The 27,966-nt window shown below is 38.3% G+C and overlaps 1 protein-coding gene across 1 annotated transcript; it reads left to right on the top strand.

The window, feature by feature from the left end:
* The first annotated feature begins 982 nt into the window (after positions 1-982).
* On the top strand, positions 983-26,342 carry VWA3A (von Willebrand factor A domain containing 3A). Its single transcript, XM_059484480.1, has 33 exons — positions 983-1,047; positions 1,245-1,362; positions 1,969-2,070; positions 2,161-2,243; positions 3,136-3,190; positions 3,935-4,033; positions 5,095-5,201; positions 5,469-5,594; positions 6,757-6,865; positions 7,218-7,283; positions 7,743-7,868; positions 8,620-8,758; positions 8,848-8,951; positions 9,192-9,272; positions 10,276-10,370; positions 11,323-11,442; positions 12,260-12,334; positions 13,012-13,156; positions 14,151-14,340; positions 14,764-14,834; positions 15,809-15,949; positions 17,345-17,444; positions 18,435-18,545; positions 18,914-19,011; positions 19,161-19,313; positions 19,821-19,929; positions 20,592-20,736; positions 21,217-21,361; positions 22,420-22,571; positions 22,840-22,966; positions 23,508-23,605; positions 23,961-24,025; positions 25,271-26,342. The coding sequence occupies exons 1-33, from the start codon at positions 983-985 to the stop codon at positions 25,285-25,287; spliced, it is 3,537 nt and encodes a 1,178-aa protein (XP_059340463.1). The 3' UTR covers positions 25,288-26,342.
* Positions 26,343-27,966: the final 1,624 nt, after the last annotated feature.

Raw genomic sequence — 27,966 nt, 5'->3', positions numbered from 1 at the left:
CCCCTCAGGTGTGTGCTCTCTCAGGTGTGTCCCCCTCAGGGGTGTGTCCCCCCCAGGTGTGTCCCCTCAAGTGCGTCCCCTCACGCCCGGCGGGGCCCCTCGCCTCCCGCCCACTGGCGCCCTCAGGCGGCGGGAAGCGGCGCACCGGGGCCGGCTCCGTCTCCACCGGCAACGCCGCAACAGCGGGTGGGGGCCGGGCTGAGCCCCTCCGCTCCCGGTGCCGCACGAGGGAAGGGTCGGGGCAGTGCCGGGAGGTGCTGAGGGGTTCGGGGAGTCGCTGTCACGGGCGCGGTGCCAGGGAGGGGAGGGCGGGCACGGGAGAGCCTTTCCCCCGTCAGGTGAGTCTCATCAGGCGGTGCGGGGTCGGAGGGGCCGAGGGGTCTCTCCCCGGTGGGGTGAGGTGACTCTCGGGCACGGGACACCGCGGGGACCCGGGGCTCCTCCCCCGTGAGGTGAGCGGGGTCTCGGGGAAGGCTGGGGCTGCGCTGACACCCGCTGTGAGCCGCAGGGCCCGGGTGGCCTGGGCCGGGCGGAGGCGTGGAGCCCAGCCAAGGGAAAACCGGGATTTAATGGTTTTTGCTTGACTCGTACCGCGCCCAAAGCCGAGGGCAGCTCGCCCACCCGCTGCCAGCCCGGCTGGCTCAGCTCCCGCCGCCGCGCTGGGCTTTGCTGTGGTTAATCTCTTTTTCTGGTTGAGCTCTGTAGCCGGTGTCCCAGCGGCTGTGCACGCATATAATTACCTGCATAAAATCCATTAACAAGCAGCTCTGCAGAACAGATCCTAAATGTGTTTTCTATAAATGGATAATTGTAACTTCTCTTTATTTTTTAGTTTGCTGTTGTCCCACATACAATATAAATTGTCATTGAAGTTGCTGACAATATTAATACGTTTCTAATAGTGTTTATTCCTGAAGATTTTAACTTTTTTTTGCTCTAATGCTTTCTTTTTATTTTTAACAAGGCTAAATTTATTAATGTAATGGATACACACATCAGGAAAATGGCATGGTTGTTGGACAACAATCAATATTTGGAAAAAATTGGGTGAGGAAACCATTACAAAATCTAGTTGAGACTTCATGTAAAGTATATACTGTATCCCTTCAAAACATCATATATTACCTTAATGCTTAAACAACTGTCAAAGAGCAGTTCCTACAGAAAAAAACTTGAAATTACTTTATGACAATAGAGGAATTTTGTGGGTAATGAATTGCTCTCATAAAATTATTGTCTTGTAGGTTGACAAAATTCCATCAACAGGGTGATCATCCACCAGGACAAGATTTTGCTGTGCCTCCTCTAGGACCAGATAATGCATTGCTGGGAACACATAGCAGCAAGACACAAGATGTGCTGGTAGGCGAGTTTTCCTGCAAAATGGAGCAGCTGGTGCAGTAATGCAGATCCATTATAAATTCCCAGTGGGGAATAAATAAACTGATAGACAACTAATATGCTTCCTTACATACATTTGCATATATACACAGACAGTTTGATGGTGTGATCACTCATGTCAAGAAACTGCATGTAGTTTTTCTGCAGAGATTAATCTGACAACAAATTGGGTAAAACAATAAATGAGATCAGCTGTTGATACTGCATTTTTCCTCCAAAAGGCAGAAGCCAAGTTCAAACTCTGTGTCATATTTGGGAGATGCTTATTTTTATTCCTCTCTGGTAAATCACTAATTCTTTTACTAATCTCTCCTATTTCTTGTCTTCATTCCTGTCTGCTCTAAACTAAGCTCTTTATTCCCTTCCTTTAGCTCACAGTCTGAGGGTGTTGTGAAAGTTTCTTTTCCTTTGTATCCCACATTCAGAAGAGTATTCCACTACGTAAAATTATGTTCTTGGACATGCACTGCCTAACAGCAACTCTTCTTAGGATTAGATTTTTGTCACATTTAAACAGCACATTTAATTTCTCATACTGCATGTAATTTTTTCTCACTTGATCTGTAGCGAGAACAAATGAAGAAAACACAGTCTCAAAAGGTGCAAACAACAGAAGAATGGATAAAAAGCTACAGTTTGGAATCTTTGCAATTAACATTAGAGTATCTGGTAAATGAAGACAGTATTATTTTGTAAGTACACTGCCTTTTCTCTAGTCAGTCTTAACTTGTGTGCATCTCTGATGTTAACCATGCATAGTGCTCCAGGAATTCAGGAAATGGTGGTGAAGTGATGGAGTTTACAGAGGAGTCTGTTGCTGATTTTGAATCCAGGCTTTCTGAGTAAGTATCCATCTTCTTTACTGCTTTGATGTGTAACTAATTCTGTGTCTCCATTACTGTAGACACTACCTTAAATCTTAATTTGTTGTCTCTGGGCGCCTCAGAGTATCTCAACATTAAATCCTTCCTGCTGAGATTAAGGAATAATTGTATGTCACTGCAGCTGAGGGTTGGGGTTTTTTATGGAAGATGTTTATCAGCCAGGTGTTGATGTGAAGCTGTTTGCTCATTTTAGAAAGGCAGCCAGGGCCTGGTCAGGTTTCCATATGTAACACTGTGTCACTGGGGGTTATACTCATGAAACTTGGATTAGCTTCAAGCCATGGATGCAGATGTAACATGGAAATTGAAAGTATTCAAAGTGAATTTTAAATCTATAAAATCAAGAAACTTAAATAATTTAATTTATAGGTTCAATAAGCTGTAAAATAATCTTCACAATTGATAAGAGTGCTGCCATTTCAGCATACCTCACTGTGTCAGGCTTTATAAAACAGAAGCAGCTTTTCTGTTTTGAGAAAGCAAAATGCATTTGCCCCTTTAAAATGTTGGCTTAAACTTTCTGTTTGCCAACTTGTAGACACTATGTGCATGGAATTAAAAATCCATTGGTTAAAGTCAAACAATTTTAGAGGACAGGAAGCATTTTGTTTTACCCCAGGTTATAATATTAAACTGTTGGAAGTTGTTCTGCTTTAGGGAAAGAAGTATTTAAGTGGTGAGCCCTGCAATGACCAGTTGTGTAAGGGCATATTTAACATGTTTTAGAACACCTGTCTCTCACAGAGTTTGCACCTGTGAGAAAGGGCTGTGATGATGACAGGTGTTGATTGTTACATTGACACCCATGTGAGAGAATGCTGTAGTTAATGTGTGCTCTGCCCTTTGTCAGAGTGATTGAACTCTATCAGCACCGAATTCACTGGCTGCTGCAGGACAGCAGAAAGGTAACCTGAGCTTTGCAGTATAATTTTAGAATGAAATTCCATATGGCATTAAAGACTAAATTAACTTTTGAATACTAGTGAAAAGTGCTTCCAGAAAGCCTTTTTTTTTTTTTTTAATTTTCCTTATTTACTACAAGTTCCACATTATATGCAGTGATGTTGACAGTGGATTGTTCTTCCTGAGCTTTCATTGGCATGCAGTTTTCTGCTTTCTGGATTTACTCTTTTCCTCTCTTTGCAGTCTTAGTCATCAGGTCCTCTCAGCACAATTTAAATGGGAGCAGACAATGTTGAGCTTAACCTCTGCCTGGAGTGGGGCTTCTTGTGGTTCATTGTGCCCACCCTTGCCCAGCTGCTCCCTCACACTGTGCCTGGCAGTGCCAGTGCTCAGATGTAACTCCCTCCTGAAGGGAATAGGAAAAGATGCAGCATTCCAAAATCTGGTTTCCACAAAGTTGCTTGATTTAGCCTGAAGGGGACAAAGTTTTTTTTATTCATCCTCTCAAGTAATTAATAAGTTGTCTTGGGAAGAAGGTAACATGATTCCTGGTAAGGATTAACTGGGAGCCAGTAGGACTCTCTTTTTCTCTCTTCTTCTTTTCCTCCTTGACTTTGTCATCTTTATGCTAAAAAGTTTAAAATTAAAATAAATACCTAATGCTTGATCTAAAAATGGTGTTGTAAGAATAAACAGTAAAATTATTAAACTGTAGATAAGATAATATTTACAGTGACTTTTCAAAGGTGTTCGGTGTCATAAAAGGAACTAAAGTTGGACTTTTGGTTGATGTGTCTCATTTGAGTTATGGACCTAGACTGTTGGATTTTCAGAAGAACCTTTTGGTAAGTAATAGTAAAGCAAATGTTGTCTATTTTAACATACCAATCAAGCTTTTGTGGAACTAGAAGCCAGGAACCAAATAGAAAACAATCTGCTTAAAATCCTGATGTAAAACAGAATAGAAATTTTCTGTTGTAGAAAAGTGTGCTCCAAATGTCTTTGAAAGTGTAGTATTTGTTAATGGCCAACACAGATCCAAATCAAAACACATCCAGTATACTTCAAAATATAATTAAGAAAAATGTTATTGTTAGTTTTTCAATTCTATCAGCATTCTCTGTGGAATAAACTTGCTTAACAAAAGCAGCTGTAAAAGGTAGAACCAAATTGTACATAGAAATATTTATATTAAATATAGTTTCCTTTAAGTTAACTTTTGTCACAGTAAGGCCCACTTCACAATTTTTGTCAGAACCTTGGTGAATTAATCATTTTCTGTCTTCTCAGAAGAAACTTGTCCTTTATTGTGCTCTTTGTTTTTAGAAAACTTTTGCAGTAAGGATGGAATATGTAGGATTGTATATGTATGGATATAATGTAGCTGGTTTAGTGTCTATATTTGACGCTTGGTACAATTCAGTTTCCCACAGGAATTTTTTACCATCAATTTATATTATTTTTGTGTTTCAAATAAAACTCCTTCAAGAAAACTCAGTTTCCACAGTCTGGTTTACTTAGCTTGAATATGTGAACTATTGTTTAGCCCTATCCATGATTGTGAGGTAACCATTTTTTAGAAATTGCATGGTGTGTGACTGTGCATTCTAGATCACTGCTGTTTCATGTGGTCATCAGCTGAAGAGAAAAACTGGTACCAGTAACATATATATCCCTGCCTCTTGTCCCATTAACAAATTATTTGGAATGCCATGAGTTTGCAGGTTTTGTCTCTATCCTTACCAAATATTTGAATCTCTATGAGTTTTTCTTGGAAGCTTTTTTAGTGGTAACTGAAAATACTGCTGTAACTATTTTTAGGAAATTACTATTTTTATTCTTTTACATAATAACCCTGCCAGAAGCAGCATGGATAGTAATGCATTCATAATTTTTTATTTATTAGTGCTTAATAGATGAGCAGCTTTGTTATAAGAAGGAATTGTACTGCCTCTCATTCAGTACAGAAATTTCACCACTGTGGGAGACTCCAAAAACCATCAATGTTCATGTGTAAGTAAGTTAATTTCTCTGAAAAATCAAGGTGTTTCAGACAAGATCTCCATTTCATTTGAGCAATCTCATTTAGGTAATAGTGGTTTTCATCCTGTGCCTGCACTGATTTTAAGAGGGGAGAAAAGCAATGAATTGGACATGTGATCAGTGGTTTCAAGATGGTTTTCACATATAAAATATCTTAGCTGCTCCTGTGGTTTGTAGTAATCCTTGTGATCTATCTTATTTAGCACCTAAATATTCTTTTTGTCTTCCCTTTCCCAGGCTACATGAAGCAAGACAGTGGGTGCAAGAGCTGGAGCCTGGTCAAGGCTGCAATTTGCTGAAAGCCTTGAGGCATGTCCTTGTAATGAGAGACCTGAATTCCTTGGTCCTTATTGTAGGAAGCTGGTAAGTTCATTTTCTGTCTTAACAACCACATTTAACCTGGATACAGGATTGGTACAGGAAACTGAACTTGATACAAAAATAAATAGAAAACTCAAGATCCATGTATCATGTATTTTTAGTATATACCTTTGAATTCCTTTATTTCTTCCCTTTTTTTCTATTTATAAATCTCATTTCTGTTATGAAGGTATGTGTTTCTTTTGCAGATCACTTATCACAGTAATCTACTGAGAGCCTGCTAGCTCTAGTTTTACACCAATTAAATGTCATTAAAGCTGTCACTGAAAGAGTCCACATCTTTGGGAAGATTAGAGGATCAGACAGATTTTGCTAGAAAATAGCTATAAGCATTCAAAGGCAGTTCGGTCATAATTTGAAAATTGCAATATTGGAGTTGGGCTTACAAGGAAAAGACTACAATAAGGATTCTAGGAGTGTTACCTTACTCCTAGTTTACTAATTGTATTTTATTTTAAATGTGCAAAAAGGGATGGTGTAAGCTTGGCAAGATTGATACTTAGAGTAATTGAACTTAAATTTCAGATATTATTGAACACACAGTGATGATTACAAGGTTCCAAGTTTTGCTTAGATCTGCTCAGAACAGAAACCAGAAGTTCATACTATGTGAAAAATTCCCTAATTTCTGTCCTTGACAGAAGTGTAGCTGCAAGGAAAGGTTTTTGGTAGCCATCAGAGCTCAGGAAATGACAGCTGTGTGGGACACTAAGTTCTAAACATAAAGCAAAGTTTTACTTTTTTTGGTGCCTTTGGAAACAGGACATCCCTACATACCAGAGCTGAAAGGTTTTCTGTCACAGTGGCAAAGGCACAACTCCTGATCTTCAGCTTTCAGGGCTAGCAGGGAATACTTGAAAACATTTCATTCACAAGCTGTTCTGAATGGAAATAGAATCCCAGTGGGTTTGTTATCATCCAGACTTTCATGACAGAACCAAGCTCCAGTAATGACATCTCAGTAGTGGTTGAAGGAGGGAGAGAAAATCTCCCCAAAAGCATGATAACGCTAAATACCTAAATAATTCCCATGATTTATTATTTCTTTCCCAGTTTTTTTTTCCATATCTTCTTCAGTGTAGCCTTTTTTCCCCCATTTGATTACTGCCATTGTTAACATATTTTTCTTTTCTTTTTTAATCAGCCCTGACCAGTCTCTTGAAATATTATGTGATTATGCACAGCAGTGTACACTGGGGAGAAAAGTGCAGATTCACACTGTTACATATGATTGCAGCAGCCCTGCTTCTCTTGTAAGTAATTGTGTTAATACTGAACTTGCTGAAATAAACTTCTCTCATAAACTTGTGGGGAAGCTAACCTAGAGTTCTTGAATTAGTGTTCTTTTCTCTTCAGAGCATATTTGGACATATGAAAAAAATTGTTTGGAGCATCATCTTGTAACTTGCTTTACTCAGTTTTTCAGCCATATTAAAATAAGACTGGTAAGCAAATGATGGAAACATAATTATTTTGGCTTTCTCACTACACGTATCTCAAATATTCTTTTTCTGTCTCTACTGAGAACTAAATAACAACAAACCACATTATCAAAAGAGACTATCAAATCAAGGTAACTGTTTCTCTTCCTATTTTTATATGTAGGCAGTTCTAAAGAACCTTGCAGAAGCTGTAGGAGGCCGTTATCATTGCTACTCTTCCCAGGGAGAGGTAGGTGACAGGGAGAGAGGCAAAGCATTTTTCTCTCTTGCTGATTCTTCACTTTGAGAAGGTAAAATAATTATCACCTGGGTAGAAGCTGATGGTAAGAATTAGTGCTGAAAGTCTCTGTCATAGAAATGCTGAGGATGTGCTCAATAATCCTGTGGTTAATTCTTTCTGCAACTGAAAACATTCCCTAAAAGTGCAATAAATCCTGCAGTTATTGTTTACTGACTTATGGCTGATAAAAGCAGTGGCTTACTGTAGAGTGATTCAAAGTAATAAAGTAATATCTTGTTTATAAATTATTACTAATTTATATGCAGAGCATTAGATGCATTCACACTCAATTCTGCCATTATAGGCAGTCTTGTATTGATGTTTGCAAAGTAAAGTAAGAAAGCTGCTTTCAGTTGGTGTTTGAACAATAGTTAACTTATTCTTCCCCATTTGTTTTTATAATTGCAGAATTTTGATAGCAGTGATTTTCATCTGCTACTTCAGGAAACCCAGAAGGCTAAGGACCTACTCAAGAGCATCAAACAGAGTTTTCAGAGAAGAGTTGGTGGCTTGCTTGGTAATAAAAGAGCAGATGTATGTATATTTTTATTTTCAGGTGTACTTTGAATAATTAGGTTTAGAAATTAAGTGTCCACAATATGAAAAAAATTGTATGATTGATCAGGTATTTTGATATGTGAACCTTGAGTATTCTCTATTGAAAATCCATTGTTAAGAGCAAATTAATAATAAAATCGGTAAAGGAGACATTTTACTAAATATTCTCCAAAATGCATTAATAGAACATTGTCCTGTGATCCCTGTAATGGGAATCTTAAGAGCACCAGCCTAACTCTGTGCACAATCATATAAATGCAGTTGCAGCTGTCCTTTAAATTGCTGCAAAGATACTTCCTCCCGTGTGATTTAGCTGGACATTTAAATCCATTGCAAACTTACAAGGGCTTGTCTTGTTAGCACTGTTATACAAGTCTGGGAGGAATTTTTTTGTGAATAAAATTTCTAATTATATTTCCCCTCATCCTTCCTATGCTGAACATAATTATTTTTTTTCTCTCTTCCAATCCCATAGTTACTAAGGACTGTGTAGAACTACCTATGGAGCAGAAGTCACTCTGGAATTGCTTAGAAGGTTCTATATCCCCAGTAAAAACCCATTTTTAGGAGGACCACTGATAGCTACTTTCAAAGTGTTTTGCTTGTTGGAATCCCAGCACTTCAGTTTTAATTATGTTCACCAGGATTCCATGCTGGATATTTTGAATTGAGGGTAAAAAAAAATTATGTTAAAACTTTCAAGAGCTTTTCTTGAAATCTGTTTTAGGTTTCCACAGCATTTGCAAATTCAGCACCTTCTAGCTTCTTCCCAAAGCCTCCAAGGCACAAAGCACCATTAGTTATTCAAACACCAGGCATCCTGGCCAAAACCTCAGCAGACTGGTTAAAGACCTATGGATTGAAAGGTAGCACAGAAAGAAAAGCTTGACAGGTATGAAACATGAATTAAAGACACACAATGTGTTTTATTTAATGTATATTTTTCTTCCTATAGCTAAAAAGTTAGACCTTTATCAAGTTCTGGCTCCCAATGCTTTCTCTCCTGTGGAAGATTTTGTACCTATTCTTAAAAAAACAGTGTCATCAACTCTACATGAGGCAAGTGAAGAGGAACTTTTTTTCCCTGGGTTTGTGGGGTTTTTTTCTTTCTATTTTTTTTTTATTTCTATTGCTACATCTTTCTAATTTAAATCAGCTGAAATTCTAAAGACTGACATTTGAGTCATAGATTCAACTCAAATATTTCATGTCATTCTTAAGAATGACCCAGGAAGAAATTCCATGTTAGTCAATCTTATGTTGGATTCTGTAAACAGTTAACTCCACTTCTCCTTCTAGAAAGTGATGATGCAGTTTGAGTGGTATGATGGAACTGTAAAAAATATCCATGTTGACCTGCCAGTACTGTACAACTATCAGGTGAGTTGTCTAACATGATGTGGTTTTGTCAGGGCTAGAGCACCATCTACTTATTCCTCATTAATTGTCTTGTTAGCTAAGTGCTGCAGGGATTCCTGTGCAGACAGCTGTCCATGTGTGTCTGCAGCCACTGGGATTCTTACAGGCAGAGGTGATGGCTGAGGATTTCCTCCTTGGTCAGAATGCAGATCATCAGACAGTGGGGCAGGTTTGATGAAAGAGAAGCTGTCTGGGGGTGTTTGCTATATACTGGTCTTTTTCTTAGTCCTTTTTCTTTCCCACTTCACTGGCAGTCCTGACAAAGGACTATGGCAATGTTTCCAGGCAGGGTAAATAATCCATTAAAGTGGGAGTGATGTGAAGTCTGTGGAACTCTACAGCCATTCCAAAAGGAGGGTGTGAAGTGGCTGAAATGAAAAGCAGCTTCTGTGGCTTCTTGCTCACTGGGAGATTTGTGCATGCTAAATTGTAGTTTTCTTTGTGAGTTCAGTGTCCTTTTCTAGCTTGATATGCCCTCAAATAACACCTACATAGACTTGGAAAGGTCATGGTGTATAAAGTTTGGACAAATTACCTTAATATCAAATTGCTATTGTTAAAGAATTACATGTGTTTGAGGATATTGTGTTTATGTTAAATGATGTGTTTTGTTATGAACGCTGCCTAAAATTGCTATTGAAAAAAAGGTAAGCTTACAAAAACTGTAATTTTAAAGTTCTTTTGTTTCTTTTCTTGATATGCCTGAACACTGTTTTAGAATATGGTGGCAAGAGGAAAAGTGAAGTGGGGATACAGACCTTTAAATTCTTTGTTGCTTTTTTATCACTGTATGTTTTTCTCATGGACTGTGTTTTCTTATCTGCACTAAGAATGAAATGTTGCTATCTAAGTGAATGAATTTTTTTTTATTACTATGCTGTTATGTTATTTCTGTCCTAAGCATTTGGTAGTAAAAGACTTGAACTTTCTATTTTTAACATAAATTTTCTTTATTTATGCATAGAAAGTCCTTGCTAAAATGGTAAGAATCTATGAGAAACGAATTGACTGGCTATCTGTTGCTAGCAGAAGAATATGGGGAAGTGTTTGTGAAAGAAGGTATTGTATTGATTTTGGAGGTTTTTTTGTGAGGTTTGAAGCGTTAATGTGTTTGAGGAAGGTGTTTATTTACATTTTGTCTGAGGCCTTACCCAACCTCAGTTGCACATTTTCTGTTTTTCCTGTTTACAAGCCTTGAATGTGGAGTTTCAGACAAAAGGAAGGTAGCTGAGGCCCCTCTTACTAGAGATTTTCTTGCTCATTGGTTAAGGATTGAATGAGCCCATCTGGCCACTCTGTTGTGCTGGGAACTCACATCCCACAGACTGTCCATCACACCTGTGGGTCTTTCCAAAACTGCTGCTCCCAAATTATCCCTTGTCCATTAACTGTAGACATCCTGCATTGTCTCTGCAAGCAACCCTCAAAACTGGCCATGCTGAGCAGCTCCTCATTAACCCTTTCCTCTAAACAGGAGTTTAGTGTGCTCAATAGCATCAGTCAGTCCATACCTGAGCAACCACTCTGGCACTGATGAGCTGAGAGAAACCTTCACCATTTGTCTTTGGAGTAATATTCCATATTACTGTCCATATTACTGTTCCATTAATGTTCCTGGAGTGCTGCCAGGGACAGGAGAGTGAAATATCCAATAACTCTCCATGTGGCAAACATCCACACATTCCAGGAGGGTTTTAGATACTCGAGTACAGAGAAGGGGAGGAGCTGTTTGGGGTCCCGGAGCATTAATGGCTCCTGAACAAGTAGCCAGTACCCTGATTATTCCATAGTTTAGGAAAGACAGAAGTTTCCATTACTGTTGCTATTTTGATTTTTTAAATATCACCTGATATTTTGCAGAATTTTTTCTTAAATAGATTCAGTCTTTATACAGCATGATCCATAGGTAGAAGATACTTTCCCTGACAAGTTACAGTGCACTAAAGATAAGAATACATAATTAAATAAGACATTTTTCTTTTTTTTAATGAATAGCATTTTTCTTCTACAGGGTGGTTGTACTTGTTGATATATCAGTGACAAACTCTGCCTACATCTCTCATATCCAACACTGTTTGAGACTTTTGCTTGAAGAACAAATGTCAAATAAGGATTGCTTCAATATTATAGCGTAAGTAACTATTTAAGAGTCTTTAAAAATAACTGTAGTGCATTGCAACGAAAGAAGTATGAGAGATTAGTTACTAATAGGCATATTTTAGTATTTAATGTTTTTTAGTGAAGTATTTGCAAAACTAGCACTAATTGGTCCTTATTGGGTGAGTGCATGAATCAGATATATGGAGACCAGATTAGTAATTAAAAATCACTTTTTTGGGTGAGGGTCACTGGAACTGATTGCATCATACCTGTAACAAATACTCACCCTGCTATATTGTTCATAACAGTATAAATTCACCTGTCAGAATCACACCAGAAGAGGATCTTGATGTCTCAGGTGCCATAACTGAGAGCACCCTTTAAATTTTACAGTAACTCCAATGCTGTTTAATATATTATAGTGGTAAAATTCTGTACTCAGCACTGGCAGGCAGAAACATGTGGCACAGCTGCTGGGCAGGTTTCTGGCAGGTAACACTAAGAACCAGCAGCTCATGGAGTTCCTGACATGGTGTGAGAACAGAGCCCTTATCCCACAAGAGAGATACAGGCAGCAGCTGAGGGTTGGAGTTCCTTCTTCACAGCCCTTCCTCTGAGCTCTTCCCAGCTCATTTGTGATCCTAATCAGGAAAGAAAATCAAATAAACCTTGGGTGATGGATAAATGTGGATAATTAAATGGTTTCCAATAGAAAATAGTTGACATCGGGCAGTTTTATATCTGTAATACCCTAAATGAGATTTTTCTTCATCTGTGAATTTATTTTATCTTTTTGCTTGTTCTAAACGATAATATGAAAATTAATTGCTGTTATCTTTCTGTGAAAGATTTGGGAGTGACATTGTGCCTTGGCAGCAGGAACTGTGTCCTTCCCAACCAGAAAACTTAGAAAAAGCTTGGAGGTAGGATCAAATAATTATCTTGTGTATGTGAATTTCACAGGGAAAAATTGCAAACAACTAAAAAATTGTGTGAGTTTATCATGTTACAAAAACAGGCTGCCATGTTCTACAGTGATTGTTCATAGTAGTTTCTTGTGAAAATAGCATTTTAAAAGTTAATAAGCTTGGGGTGACTTTATGTTTCATATGTATATATAATATCTATGTACAAATACACAAGTGTCTGTATAAGGAGTGAAGAGGTTACATGGAGAATTGAAAACTGTTTCAAGTTCAGTTGGGATGTGAGAGCTAAACAATGGGGTTTTTCCCACATGCTTTGGAAAAAATCCCTGCTTTCTGTTTGTGGAGTCACATCTTCTGTGTTCTCATTATACCTCTGGTTTCGTTTCTGTTTCTGTAAGTTCTACTGCATTAATATTTTTCCATGTGAAATGAGGAGAGAATTTTTTACTCTTTATGCTTTGTCTCTTACTTTAAAATCTAGTTTGCTATGCTGGCAATACAGAAACCAGAACAAATAATTTGTTATATAATCAGGGTTTGCTCTCTGTCATTTTCAAACATTTTAGACTCCAGTGCAGTGTTATTTAAGACACTTAGTTCTCCTCATTGCTTTGAACAGAAACAGGAGCTTTTGTTTCTTCATTCTTTGAACTGTAAACATCTTGGTTTAGGTGGGTGTTGAGCTTGGAGTGCAAGGGCAGTAGAAATTTCATGAGTGCCCTCAGAAGAGCTGTGGAAGTTGACTTCAAAGACAAAGATAAACACAAATCACAGGGACTCTACCTGCTGACTACTGGAATACCTGATCAGGAAACAGTGAGTGTCATCATAGGCAACTTTTCTCTAAGTTCCTATCAAATCTAATATCAACTTTATTTTTATCTTTTTTCCCCATGCCTTTTTCCCTTATAGCCAATCACAGTTCATTGACAAAATATTCCCCCTTTACATACCTAAGGCAGCACAACTGTCAGGATCCCAAACTTCCATTTCTATTAGTTAATCAATGTTAGTCATGTTAGTCATATTAGTTAGGCAATTGTTAATCATGTGTTGAAGGAAGCAATTATTAATTATTTATAGAAAATTCAAGACATGCTTTTATGTTTCCTTTCCCATTCCCATTCTGGGCATCATTTTGCTTCAGATTTCTAAGTTGGAGCAAACTGATTTTTTGTAATTTACCATTTCTGTACAATTCATGTACAGAATTATTCAAACATACAATACAATCCAAATAATACAAAATTATTCAAAAATATTTTCCAGTGGAGCTCCATAGCACACTGTGTAGAGAGAGCTGCTGTTTTTATCCCAGTAATCCCTTGCCTGGATCCATGCTTGTAGTCAATGTGCTCCATTGCCACTAAGCTGTGTGCACAGCCCTGTTTTTATGTGTGTGCAGTGAGGTGTCTCCTCCTTTTGTCACCAAACCTCTGGAAGTTCCGGGCAGATAAGAAATTATTAAAGCCCATATGGCTGACAAGAAAATGAGGGACAAATGGACAGTTTCATCCCTATTTTGCTTCAGTGCACAGCTACATTGATGTCCACAATCTGACTTTGGTTCCCAAATGCACCCCAGCTCAGCCCCTGCCTGCAGTGGAGCTGTTGTCCCTGTAGGCAGCAATAGTGACCATTGTTGTGTGTCTGCATGGACTGAGGAGCCATTGCACCACTCAGGGCATGTTCCTGTTCTGAGCTGCTCCAACTGGGAGCACTTGGACATCACTCAGGAGCCAGTGGAGCAGATGGAAGCTTGTCTGAGGTAGAGGCTCACCCCTGATGTTTCTTTCTGTCTGTCTTACAGCACACAATCAGTGCTTATGTGGCTGAGGCTTGTGGAGGTTTGGATTTGCAGCTCCATGTCTGTCTGTTCAGCGGAACAGAGGGCACTGAGATTATCCCAGCCCGCTATGCCACCCCCAGGGAGACTGCCAGTGCTTTGAAAGAAATTGTGCAGGCAGCCAGTGGGAGGTTTCACTGGTTTGGAGAAACAGGTATGAGCAAAGGAAAGTCAGCACATACTTCTTTTTCATTAATGAAATAATATTCATTAATGCTTTTTTACTCCCAAATCAAGTAGTTTACTTTTCTATGATATGCTGAGAGCACTGAGATGTATAACCCAGGTCATAGTGTTATTGAGACCTTCAGCCACTTTGCAGAATATTATAATGCAGCCTTAATTAAGGAATTTTTTTGTTCCTTCATTTGAATTCACCATTTTCTGTTAGCCTTTTTAAAGATGCTTTAAAATATAGTCATTAATATAAGTCCAGATGATCAGGCTTGCAGGAAACAAAGGTTTTTTGATTCTCTGCATTAGTATTTAGCATATGGTGCAAATTGTACATTTTAAAAAATACTTATTTTGTCCACTTTAAGAAACCCATGCTAATTAGCATCTATTTGATTATCAGGTATTTTTGAAAGTGATGATATTACCAGTATTATGTCTGAAATGGAAAAAGCAAAGAACTACTCCCAAAAGGTATGAATTCATAGAACTTTTTAAATTACTTGTTTCTTCTTAAAAAAATTCAACAGTGTTTGTTCAGCTGACAATTCAGGATTTTGGACAAAATTCTTTTATGATGAGCAGGAATGTTCTAGAGTGTGAGATTAATGACCACAGAGTAAATATGGACTAGAAAGCAGTTGCACAATAGCACTGCAGGGACTGGTGTTGGAGCAGCCATGATTCCATACCAAATACAAGTTTACAGTTCAAGTGATTCTCCTTTTTGTTGCCAATCCTGTGATGAATTATTTTCAAATAAATTAATTCTTCATTATAATAAAGTTATAAATGTTATATGCAAAAAAATAACATTACATTCTTGTAAGTCCCAGTATAGGGAGGGCAATCAGCACAGTGGCTTTGATAATTCTAAACCAGTTGTTTTCTCAGGTGTACTGAGGGTGTAGAACTAGACTATCTCACCATATTCCATGTACATAACTTTTTTCCCAAGCTGTCCAACAGAATAACTGCAGCAGTGTAGCCAGCCTGGCAGTGTGGTGCCTGCTTCTTATAAAAGTGTGAGTAGAAAGAGATCTACAGTAAGAGCCTTGTCCAGAGGGCTGAGAACCCTTTTGGATGCAAGTCTGAGTCACAAAAGTTGGATTTTTTTAAAAGAAGAGCTGCTAGCTATTCAGTGACACCTAAAAATACTTAGTTGTCATGTTGCATATACTTGGTTCACCATCTTCCACTTTGTTCCAGCCTTGGTTCATGTACACTGCTGCCTTTTGGTTTAGTCTGTTTGCCCAGAGCAGGAAGGGTTTCCATACAGAGTGTTTGGGCAAGCACAGCACAAAGGGGTTTCTGCTCAGTTAGAGGTGTTAAGCATTGTCAGATAGGAATATTATTTATTATTATAGTAGTAAATACCTGTCTTTGAAATGTTATTTCCTTAAATTCCATGTATGTGAATTACTAAGCAATGTGGATTTCCATTTCAGTGTGCATTCCTGGTGCAGTCCTTAAAGCAGCGCTCAGGAAATCAGTCTGTGAAACCCCTCACAGCAGAAGGAGACTCAGATGTGCTTATGAGGAATGAGAAAAAAAACCCACAGAAGGTGCCATCTCCTAAAGCCACAGCTGTGAGTCTGGATGGAATGGTTTGAAATTGTCCCACTTTTAATATGCTGTGTGTTAATTAAAGATCCTACCCAGCTATTGGATGTTGGTCTTTGTGTGAGAAATGCTCAGCTGAAAATTTGAAGAAATAAGAGCAGCACTGAGATAGTACTTTGAATTTGTTTGCATTCAAAATGCTCCATATACCAAAAAGTGCATCATTCTAAGTAATTAATTATAATGGAATAATGACACTGTAGTGTCAAAAGGTGTCTAAATAATCTTTCCTCTGACCTTAAAAATTAATGTTTAATGGAAACAAAGGTAAAGCAGAAATGTGCTTTACCAAATTACATCTATTTTGCAAGTCCTTCTAGAGGATACTGAATATTATGATGTTCTGCTCATTTACAGATGAGACAGCTGCAGCTCAGTAGCATGGCTTTGACCTCACAGAGAGCCAGCATAAAACAAAAACAGGATTCAGGATTTGTTTCCTGCCTGCTGTGCTCATTTCTGTGGAGCTGCACTACTGAATCCCCTGGGATTTTGCTGGTGTTTGTTAATTTTGACTGTTTTGAGTAGGTGTGCACATCTGGAATATGCATAAAGGGCCAGTGTCTGCTGGAACTTTCAGTTCTCATCTTTGCAATGGGAATGGCTTTGTAGGTGTGGGAATGTAGGAAATGGGAATGTAGGTGTGGGAATGTTGCAAAGGCTTTGTAGGCCTTCCAGGGTGTTTTATCCAAAGTGACATATTCTCAACACCTCTTCACAGCTGCAGGAGAAACTAATTACTCAGAGATGACAAGAGAACACAGTTTTGCAGGGATTAAACTTGTAGAAAAGGGGTATGGGGTTGTCCACAGATGTTTGGTGATATTTATAGTAGAGCTGTATGTTAAATTAGATGTCAGTTGCTTGAAGGCTCAGTGTCACAGCAAGTCTTGTCCTACAGTAGGGTTAAACAAGTGCTTGTGCTGTTTAGCAGGCTGCTCAGCCCCTAGAGGGATAAGCCAAGCCCAAAGGAGAAATTACTGGTGTCAGCACTAGATTTTCAATAGTCACTAAAATGCTGAGGAAGATACTAAATGCTGTATATTCTAGAAAGCAAGGCCATTACCACACTAGGCTGCTCCTTCAGGTGGCAAACATGGTCCAAACTCCTCTCCCTGTAGGTGTTAGTCTTCAGGTTTATGGGAGCAGATGATATTGGCAAGAAAATTAAAACAGAGCCATTAGAGTTATTTAACCCAGCAAGAAACTGAAAATTAATGTGTTGTCATGGCACTCTGTGGATTTGTCAAAGCCAGAGTAAAGCAGGAATTAAATAATAAAGTAGCATAGTTCCAGCTTAGAATAATGCAGTTATGATCCACCTGAAGCACTTTTTACTTTTTTTTTTTTTGTTATTAAAGGTGCTTAAGGATGTTAAAGACAACCATGGTGCAGAGAGAAATACTCCTGTAAGAGCACAGGCATGGCGTCCTCCTAGTGCCAAAGCAGGAATTCCACCAGGTCTGAATGGATTAGGGGCTTCTTGTCTTCAGTTTCTTTTGGGTTTTGCTTAAAAGGCAGTATTTAAGTTAGAGATTTAAATTAAGATTTTAGAAACACCTGGAATTGTAGTCTTTAATCAAATTTATAGGAACCATCGTGCTTGTTTTGGAATTCCTTTGGGATGAGTTTTAGCTGTAATTTACCTCATTTGCTTCTACCCTGTGCAAGGAAGGAACTCTGCACAGCTGTGCAATGATTTCCAGGTCCTGGGATTGAATACCTGACCTCTATCAGGAAATGCCATCAGGCTCAGCTGTTCAGACATTTATTATGCTATTAGTTCAATGTATACATTGCCACTAAATCTTAGATCCCATTTTAATAAATATGCTGTTCCACTTGATTTATTTGTGATCTAGTAATGAAGGAAAAGCACAACAGCAGTGTCAGGTTGTGTGAAGTGCTAACTCTTCCAACTGCTCCTGGTATATGAAAGCTCTTAAACTGATTCCAGTTACTGCTGGGCCCTTAAAGGCAAATTAATTTTTTCTCCATTTCTTCTTTTTTATTTTTCTGAGTTTTTTCTTTGTATCATCACTAACTTTTGCAGTTTATTTTTCTTTATATTAAATTTGAGTCTTCAAATCTCCTGATGTTGATATGTAGCAGTGTTCAGAAATCTCGATTCATATTTGCACCTGAGGTGCTCTGTACAAAGTTAACTGGTTTCTCCAACAAATATTATGTTTGTTCAAACCTCCAGTTTTTTTCAAACTAACTCCTGTGACATTCTTCCTAATGGCAATTTCTTATTTGTAAAAGTTCCATTTCTATGAAAGCTGCTGAAATAGTGCTGTAATATTTTTAATCAGTATCAAAGAAAATGAAGGATATATAATTGTGGTAATAGGAATATATGAAGAGAAGAACAGGGTTGGGTTCTGCTTGTGTGAGTTTTATCCAGCTGAGCTAAATTAATGAGGTTTTTAATCTATTATTTACTTTTAGCACAAACAGTAAAAGAATGGCCTCAGACTGAGAATAAAGGAAAGCACAAACCCAGGAAGCAGCCAGAGCTTTCTGTGTCTGCATTTTACACTGAAGAAGGAAGAAATGTGGGTATGTGTTATCAGGATGGGATGGGTGAAGCCCTTTTCTTATCAGCACTTCTATTATAAAACTGGCAGGATGGTAAGTGCCTGATAACCAGGGTGCCTTGAACTGAACAGTGAGTGGGAGAGAGTTTCACTTACCAAACAGTGGTAAGGATTTTTATTTTAGATGCAGGTGGGTGGAACTTTTTGCCTGGTTTTTGAGGTTTTTTTCTTTTGTAAAGTCCCTTGGGATCTTTTGGTTGAAGGTGTTCCAAGGAAAAACCCTGTGAACATGGTTCAGTTGATTACAGGAGATTTGCTTTAGAATCTTTTGAAGGTGACAATTTTTTTGAATAAGTGATTTTTTAGATACTTTGTTCATTTCTTAAATAGGTACAATATATCAGAGATATCCCAAGGCAGTGTGTGTAAAAAAATCTGTTTGCTCTGTCACATTGCCAGAGGAAGAGGAAATCTGTTCAAGCAAAGAGGTATTTTTCTCCTTACTAATAAATTGCCATTTTGGAACTATCCATCTGAATTAATGTAAATGTTAACTGTGATTCTGTACAATGTGTTATTACTTAAACTGTTCTGATATTTGCCAACAATCAGTTGCTCTATTTGTTTGTCTTACAAGTGGCTGACCAAGTACAGTATTAAAAAGCTTAACCTGGAATTGCCCAGACTGATGTTTGGTCCAAGCTGTACCCACCAGAAGACAACTGTGGAGTCTCTGCACAAGAAAGTATCAGCAAAATACTGTTCTATCTTCCCCAGTGCAGAAATCAATGTAGGTTTTTGCAGATGTCAGGTAAACCTGCATTATTGAAAAGCTTTGTATTTGTTTAGTGAATGTTGATTGATTTTTCTGACTTCTTTCCACTCTTCCCTGTTCTTTCTAAATCATACTTCCACTAGCAAGCTAGAGAGGGTCTTTTATTCACTGCAAAAAAACCATTTAGCATGTTAGAAGTCCAAACTGCATGTTCTTTAGAATGTGTAGCATCTCCTCCATTCATACAGTATGAAAAATAATTTTTAAAATTTAAGTAAAATTTATCAAAATCATGTGTGAGTTGAAACGGGGAAAATTGGGTCTTGATTGTTTCAGTTTGTGTAATGACTGGAGAGAAGCACAGAAAATTAAGTGCAAGCAACAGAGTCACAGAATTTTTACCATGTTTCATAGAGAAAAAGACAAACATCTCCCTGGTGTCCAATGCCAGCATTGCACATATAGCAGCTCAGCTCAGATTTCCTGAAGTGAGCTGCTCTTGTACAAACTGAATTTTTCCAGGGGGTTGTGAAACATCTGCAGTTTCAGCCCAGAGAGCTGGAAACCTACAGAGAGCAGCTGGAGAAGGTGCTGCAGCGCTACATCCAGAGAGTGCAGTGGCTCCTCTCAGGTATTGTGTGCCTCTGGTTTGCTGTCAAATATCTACAAACCCTTCTTGTCTGCTGTTCTGGTAGGATGGATCTGAATGTAGCTCTGAACCTTCAGTGTGAATAAAGATTCTCTGTCTTGCATTTCATTGAAAGGTAAAACTTATTTTTGTCAATACAAGAGAATTCAGCATCTGTGCAACTGATAAACATCTTGCTTGCTGACAAATAATTAGGTTTTGGTCTTTGTGAATAGAGTAGAAACTTTCTATCAACAGAATATATACAGGAACATACACAAACAAAATTAGCTTTTCTGCATGTTCTGCTTAGAATGTGCCCTGCTTAGAAATTCAGCATCACTACTGGTGAAGACTGTTTTGATCTCTCTATTGCTCATCAAGATCTTTCTCAGGAAATTGTTTAATTTTTTACTGGATTGTAAAGCACAAATTATTTAATGCAAGTTGCTACAATTAGCTAGTAATTAATATTTGATAGTGCTAGTTTTGAAATGGCCAAACACTTTTCTATTGTTAACCTTTCAAGTATGTAATTGCCACTTGGATTAGACTTAATTATGTAGAAATGTGCCCAGAATTACCCTAAAGAATGAAAATTTACATTAGCTCTATAAAACAAGCCTATGTAATAACTCTTAATTGGTTTTAATGTTGTGGCCCAGGAAGCAGAAGATGGTTTGGTACCATTGTAGAAACAAATGTCTGTGTTTTGATTGATACATCTGGTTCCATGGGCCCATACCTGCCACCTGTCACAAAAGAACTTACCTCCCTTATCTGGGAACAGCTGAGAAAAAATGAAGTCAGGTATGGTGAATTACTGATAAAGACTGAAATCTGCACTCGTTATTATGTAATCAGATTGCTTAATAATTACAGTGATACAGCACTGAAACACAATTCCAGTAATTATTGTATGTTAGAGTATAATGTGCATGTGACAAGAACTGCTTTTTCTGTTGCTTTTACCAGTTTTAAGTTGTAAACTCTCTAAGATCTGAGCCTCTGCTGTGGGCTGATGCTGTTTACCCTTTTAGGCTCAGCATTCCCACAGATTCTCTGTTCATGGAAAGTAAGATATGCTTTTTGACTTTTCCAATGCTGAAGAGCTTAATCCAACACCAGGATCTTTGATAGGGGGTGTGGTTGGGTTTGGGTTTTTTTACTGTTGGGCTTGTGTTTGGGGTTTTTTTTAATTTAATGTATTTACTTATTTCAAAACTGTCTTACCAAAGTGACTCATTGTATTGGTTAGGGTTAAATGTTGTGGGTCATCTTTCTCCTCAGGTTTAACCTGCTGAGATTTGCAGAAAATACAGAGAGTTGGAAAGAGCATCTTGTAGAGGCAACTGATGAAAGCTGCCATGATGCTGTGCAGTGGGCTGCCACATGCCATGCTCATGGCAGCTCCTGCATCCTTGCAGCTTTGCAGGTTGGTGTGCCACAGCTTGGGGAGCACAGCCTGTCTGTGGGGGTAAAACAATTCCAACCTCACTGGTGACATCCTGGGGAAATGATGCTGTCAAAGTGTACAACATCTTTATATGCAAATCACTGAACACCTCAGAAATCAAGTCACTGTTTCTGGCCCCAGGGCTCATAGATACTCAAATTAATTGCTCATACTAAGTTTTAAAAAGAAGTCAAATACCAGTATCAATAGTATTTTTAATATTTGTGTTCAAAGAATACTGGAGAGGGGAAATAGCCAGTTGCTCAAACTGCTGTTTATGTACAGCTGTGGCTGTGCTATGTTGCTCTGACCCAAACAGGGTTTTAAATAAGCAGGGTTTGTTGGGATCTCATGGGTTTTGAGTACAATTCTTGAACTTCAGTAACAGGTGAAGAAACTTTTCTCCTATAAAAATCCTCAGTGTAGAAATCAACTAGTAATGATAACTTAAAACTGAACTTTCAGTTTTATGAGATTTAAAAATGGAATCCAAAAGAAAATGTTGCCTTTAATGAATGATTCTTCTTCCAGACAACCTTGCACAATCTCTAAATAAATGTTATTGCATTCATCATGAATGAAGTTCAGTAGAGCTGCAAGATGTGTATATTACAGAGATGTCTACTGAGTCAATTAGTGTAGCAAATTTTCCTAATATTCATTCAAGTCTTAGTGAGCCTGCTTTTCAGACATTAAACAACTTTAACTCCCATAAAATATGATGCAAAAATCTTCTGTCTGTAGTTGTCCAAAACCAGTTAACTTTCTTATTTCAATGAGTCAATTTGTGGCAATGCCCTGCTTATAAATATGTTGTCTTATGCTACAAATGATCAACTTAAATTTTCAAATTTATATCCTTGATCCCCTTCTCTAATAAGCAAAAATGAAAAGACAAAACTAAGTTGGTCAATGATCAAATATAAATATATTGGCAAATATAAACTATCTTACATCATTGGAATGGTGGTTTTGTTCTGAAGTATAACATTTCATATAAATGTACCAATTATTTAAGCTTATTTTCTGCTTTTCAGAAGGCTCTCAGTTTCCAAGGTGTAGAAGCACTGTATCTATTGACTGATGGAAAACCAGACACCAGTTGCAGTCTGATTTTGAAAGAAATTGAAAGATTGATAAAGAAACAAGATATTAAAATCCACACCATTTGTTTTAGCTGTGCAGACAGGTATATGATACTTTGCAAGAACAAAACAAAAATCTGTTAAAATGACTACTTTATTCATTGTCAGAAGTCTGTGCTAGCAAGATGGTAATGGGGAAGGTTGTTCTGGCACAGGTTCTGCCCCATGGCCTGCCTTTCATACAGGAATTTATAATCATGTCCTCCAATCTATTTGTTTTAATGTCATATTTTTGAGAAGCTCTTAGAAATTTTTTTGCTCTTGCTTTCAGAAAATAATTTTCCTAAGTAGTTTTCTACTTTGTGCTAACAGAGGAGCTGTTGAATTCCTGAAGAAGCTTGCTTCCCAAACAGGAGGGCGCTTCCACTGCAGCTCTGGAGGTGAAGATGGACAATTAGCAGCACACAGAATATTGACAGAGGGGCTGGATGATGAAGATGTATGTTCAATAAATCAGTTTGTTTTGTTTCTTAGTTCTTCATCAGTAGAGAAACTTAATTTAAAAAAGACAAACAATTACGAAAAAAAATACAAAACTTCCAAGATATTTCATAGGAAAACCAAAAAGAGAAATCTTAATATCTGTTTTTGCCTTTCTGCTGCCTTGGTGAGGTGGCCAAGCCCATGAAAGGAATACAAAGTGCAATATAGGTTTTGAAAGAGAAGTAAAAAATATATTGTGTTGTCTGCATGGGGTTTTTAAGCTAACTTCAGCTTTTACTGTCTTCTTATCCTTCCCATCTTGTGTTTCATTTAACTGTAAAATCCTTATACAGTGCTTTGCACATTAATTCTCCAGCATGAGACCTCAGGCATTGCCACAGAGCCAGGTTCAGTCTAGGCTGGCTCTGCTCTCCCCTTGTAAGACCAAGAGCTTCTCTGCAAGTAGGGAAATTTAGAGCTTAGGATCAGTTTATTCAGGTGGAGAAACAGAAAACAATAAATAGGTGCAAGTTAAAACATTTTAATTGTGTTTTCAGAATCCAGTTTTCCCTTACTTTGAAGGAGATGATCTAAAGAACCTTACTCAAGAAGTAGCAAAAGCTAGAAGTTTCTTAAAGCAGGCAAAGTCTTGGAGGTGAGTATTTATAAATAATCTTCGTATTTATTATTTCATGGAATGAAGACAAGAATATCTGACTCCCAATGTCTGTTTTATAAAAAAATAGACCTGGAGAATTGTTTAGAATAAGAGTGAAGGACAATTAAATTGAAGATTTATATTTCTTCATTGTTACCCTTCCTAACTGCCAACCCAGACCCAGAAAGCACCAGTTCAATGGGAATAGTAGGCAAAAGTTCCTGCAAAGAGCTTTCAAATGCATTATACCTGAAAAGTCACCCAAGGACAGGGCTAAGCACAGACTCCAAGGTGTTCTGTGCCTCTGTGAAAAACTGACGGAATTCTTTGGGATTGTTTTTCTTTCAAACAGATTATTGCTTGAAAAATGGAACACAAACCAAAAAGACAACTCTGGCTTCCAAAAAAAGTGTTCAGGTAAACAGTCACCACATTTACATCATAGTTGATGTATAGTTCATGTATTTCAGTAGGAGGGTAATATTTTATTAAATTTATTCATTTCTAGCAGTAACTTTTTTCAAAATTTGAAATATTTGTAGTGATTTTAGTTCTTAGCTGAGATAGTCCACAGTAAAACCCCAAGTAACCAAAGAAGAGTTCAAAGAGAACCTGTTGGGGGTGAGAAGAGCAAGGCAGATGTGTATTTGAAGTTATTTGTAGTTATTCATGGTCTAGCAAGCAGTTAAGCACATTAGAGAGTTAGAGCCAGGTGTAATGGCTGAAATAACAATTGCTGTATGGGCTGCATGATTTATCTGTTAAATGAACAAGGCTGACTGGAAAATGTCCCCACTAATACAAAGACATCCTCAGCAAACAGGGCACTGTCACTACAGAGTGGTGGGAGAGGCAGCTGGGCAAACTGAACCTCTCCCAGAGCCAACTTGCTGCTTTCAATTGGCAAAGTAAAAACCACAGGAAAAGAGAAATTGCTGGGTGGAAGCACTTTCTCAGGGTTAAACAGACAGAAGCATTTGTCACAGAGCTGTTTGAGGGAAAACAATGGACACAGACAACTGCAGAGTTGCACTAGGGAACGTTGGCCTGCCAAGATATTCATCAAGGGCTTGGGTGAGGCAGATACAGAGCAAGACTGGGTTTTTTAAATCCTGGTTTCTATAGCTGTAGTTTGTATTTTGGTTCAAAAACATTGCCCAGTCATTCAAATAGGAATAAAAAAAATCCAGTCTGCCCTGCTGGCTAAGAATGCCTGGTTCATGGAGAGTGGAAGCTGGTGTGCAAGAGTGGGTGTGTGTGAGTGTGTCAGAGTGTGTCTGAGCCTGCAGAATTCAGCATTTAGGGGCTGATCCCTCCCCAGAGATGCTTGGAGAGGGAGCAGATGTAAAACCATCCTACAGGGGCAAGGAAGTTGTTACAGGCATGCAGAGGTAAGGCTGGTGTTCCACAACTGTCTCTGTATCTCAGCATTCCAAGGAAAACTATTGCTGGTGAAGTGTACAGGAAGGCATTCCTGTTAAAATCCTCCAGAAAGGGCATAGCACTGTAGCCCCATTAAACATGTAAGAAAGGAAACTTTATTACTTTTAGTTTCAGTTGTATTGGTTTTCCATTACTGTTTTGTCAATGGTGACCTGGAGCCCATTCATTTATTATATTTTGACTTGTATTTTTAAAAGTATTCATGTGCTTCACTTGTAGGATTAAATTTTAGATGAAGAAAAGATGCTGAAGAGGTTTGGAATGATAGCATTCACCTGCTTCTTTTCAAAGTGTGCTCACACCTTCCAGCTGCAAGCAGAAAGATGATTTTTTTTCTTTGTTGTCACAACTGCTGGCAAGACAGGAAGCTGCACATAAGTGCTGCACTCACTCCACTTGCAGATTTTGTAGGATTCAAAGTAAATCAAGCCCGACCTCTACAAAGTTTAAATAGAAGTAGAGGATAGTTTTCAATATAGCTAATAGAAATTTTTAAAGTGTATGTATCAGTGGTGATACAGGATCACAACTTTTGTTTCTCTTTTACTGCATTGTATTGATAATTTCTTCAGTTAGTTGCTGGTATGTCTAAATTGCCATTTTTGTCTGTTGTTTGAAAATTCTTTACTGATGCTTATTATCCCTAACAGATGGCTGTGATGTTAGGAAAATAATTCTTTATGCCAGTTTTGCATAGAAAGTCCAAGAAATAACCTTAGTGCAGAAAACAAAGCTTATAATTCATGTTTTTACAGAGAGAAGTTTTGCTAATAATTATTTTGACTCTTTACTTTTTGTGTTGGCAGTAAAGAAGAATTTAGAGCTGGATGAGACATGCAAGAAAATAATACCCTGTTGCTGATGTAGCCTGGTTGTGTTTTTATAACCAGACACTGCCTATCTTTTGAGCAATTCTATTCTTATATATTTCCTATCTAGAAAGATTAGAAATATGTTTGCCAGTATCAGTTGATTTGTGAAATATGTTTGTTTTTTACTGATTTCTGTAATGACAGCTCACTAGTATTTTGTAGATGTTCACTGTTGTCTTTTAGAGGGTTAGAAATTCATCTCAGGTGTTTCATATATGTAATATAATAAAAATAATCATACTTCAGAATTAAGATACTTGATCTTCATTTATTCAGGAGCCATTTGCTTCTCTTGTGGGCCACTGGTTATGCTGTGATATGGGAGATTGTGTCTTTTCTACCCTTTTATCTCTTTTGTCTCTATAAAGATTAAAAATTCTTCTATCATAAATGTATCTATTTAATGTTTTATGCTCTGAACCAGGTGACTCCTGCCTTCCATGTTAGTGCCAGCCTTTCCTAGAATGCTGCAGTTGAACTGGTGCTTTGTGCTGTGCATCACTTTGTGATTTTATTTGTGGATGTGTGTAACTGCTGAGATGATTTTATATGAAAAATGTTAATTGTAAATTAATAGGATTGGTTACATTTCTGTTTGGGGTATAGATGATGATCACTGATAAAATGAGTGTTTCTATTAATAGAAATGTTAAAACAGTAAATCCAGGTAGAAAGGATGAGCTTTCTGCGTTGCCAAAAAGAGTTTATTTGTTTCTTGGAGGATTTAAGAAATGTCACAGTTCTGTAGCATAGAGTCATATATTCCTATAAAAGTACTTTAAAAGAACTTAAAAGGAAACACACTTCTGCAGATGTTAAATGGTATCAGAGGCTCTTTGCAAAGTAAGATTATAATGAACATGTTGGATTTTGCAAATGTGGATAAGCATCAGAATATTTCAGTCTGTTGTGTTGGACTGCAATTCTCAAAGCTCTCATTTAGAGCCTTTCCCCTCCTGTACAATATTTGGTGTTCAGAGGTTTTACTCTATCAGAACAATTGCATTTACAGAGTGTCTCCATTGGCTGATTGTCAGTGGATGTGTAACCCCAGTTTGGGGCAGCCTCCATCAATACTCATCACTGAGCTGTGTGTTTTGGCTTGCACTGGTTGGTTGTTTCTGGCAGAGCACAGCACATTTCCTGCTTCCCCTGAGCGTGAGCTCACACTCCAGCAGGTGTGGGGAACTCAGGAGCCTTCTCCTTGCTGCTGCTGTGAGCCAAGGGCTTCTAATCCTCCTGTTCAAGGAAATGCAATGAAAAGTAAGGAGCAAATGTTGATATTAGAATCTGTGTAAGCACAGAAGCTGTAAAACAGTCAGGGATGACAGGACTGAGCCATCACACCCCATCCAAGTTTCCTTTTGTGTGTTCAGCCTGTGCAGCCAAAGCCTTGTGGGCTCACAGGCTGTTCAAGCCCTGCCACCTCCCAGAGAGCTCCTTCCTTTAAAATACAGATTCCATCTCCTTGCTACCTACCTGGAAACTCCCATCCTGCCTGCTCATCAGGCTGAGGGCTGCTCAGCCAGGAGGGCATTTCCAGGAGATGCCTCAGTGGGGCTGACCTGAGCAACACTCAGTGACTGCAGTGTGGCTCTGTCAGCTCTGTGTCATTTGCTTTCCTGCTCTGTGCTTGCTGGAATGCAGCCCACTGTACTCAAGACATAATAAATGAGGGGTTCTATAATTGACCAAATGCATATTTTTCTGCCAACTAGTTTGTAAGTCATGTCATTGCTGTGACTCACTGAATATGCTGATTTGTGAGCAGTGAATTAAAGACAAATGGCTGAACCAGTTGTGTGTGCAGCCCCCTTCAGGACAGTGCTGCTCTCACAGCAGGAGTTGGGAACTTCTGTGTGGAGCAGCTGATGTGCTGCCACCATTTCCAGTTTCCAGCTGCTGAGCTAGGTTTGACTGGTGCAGGTGTTCATAACCCTTAGCAAGGACTGGCAGTTCAGGAACTCCTTCCTGCATGGGTCAGCCACAGCAGCTTCAGGGGACAACTTCCAGGACAAGGGAGGCTTGGCATAGTGACAAATT

The sequence above is a fragment of the Ammospiza nelsoni genome, chromosome 17 (assembly GCF_027579445.1).
Source record: "Ammospiza nelsoni isolate bAmmNel1 chromosome 17, bAmmNel1.pri, whole genome shotgun sequence".
In the NCBI taxonomy this organism is placed as follows: Eukaryota; Metazoa; Chordata; class Aves; order Passeriformes; family Passerellidae; genus Ammospiza; species Ammospiza nelsoni.
Note: the sequence above shows the minus strand (reverse complement) of the source record. Positions and strands in the feature narration are given on the sequence as shown.

What these genes read in the sequence shown, in the direction of transcription:
- VWA3A (XM_059484480.1), top strand. Translation starts at nt 983, where the DNA reads ATGGATACACACATCAGGAAAATGGCATGGTTGTTGGACAACAATCAA. An exon ending in GGAAGTGTTTGTGAAAGAAG is followed by an intron (nt 10,371 to 11,322) that starts GTATTGTATTGA and finishes TTTCTTCTACAG; the next exon opens with GGTGGTTGTACTTGTTGATA. An exon ending in TCCCCAGTGCAGAAATCAAT is followed by an intron (nt 19,314 to 19,820) that starts GTAGGTTTTTGC and finishes GAATTTTTCCAG; the next exon opens with GGGGTTGTGAAACATCTGCA.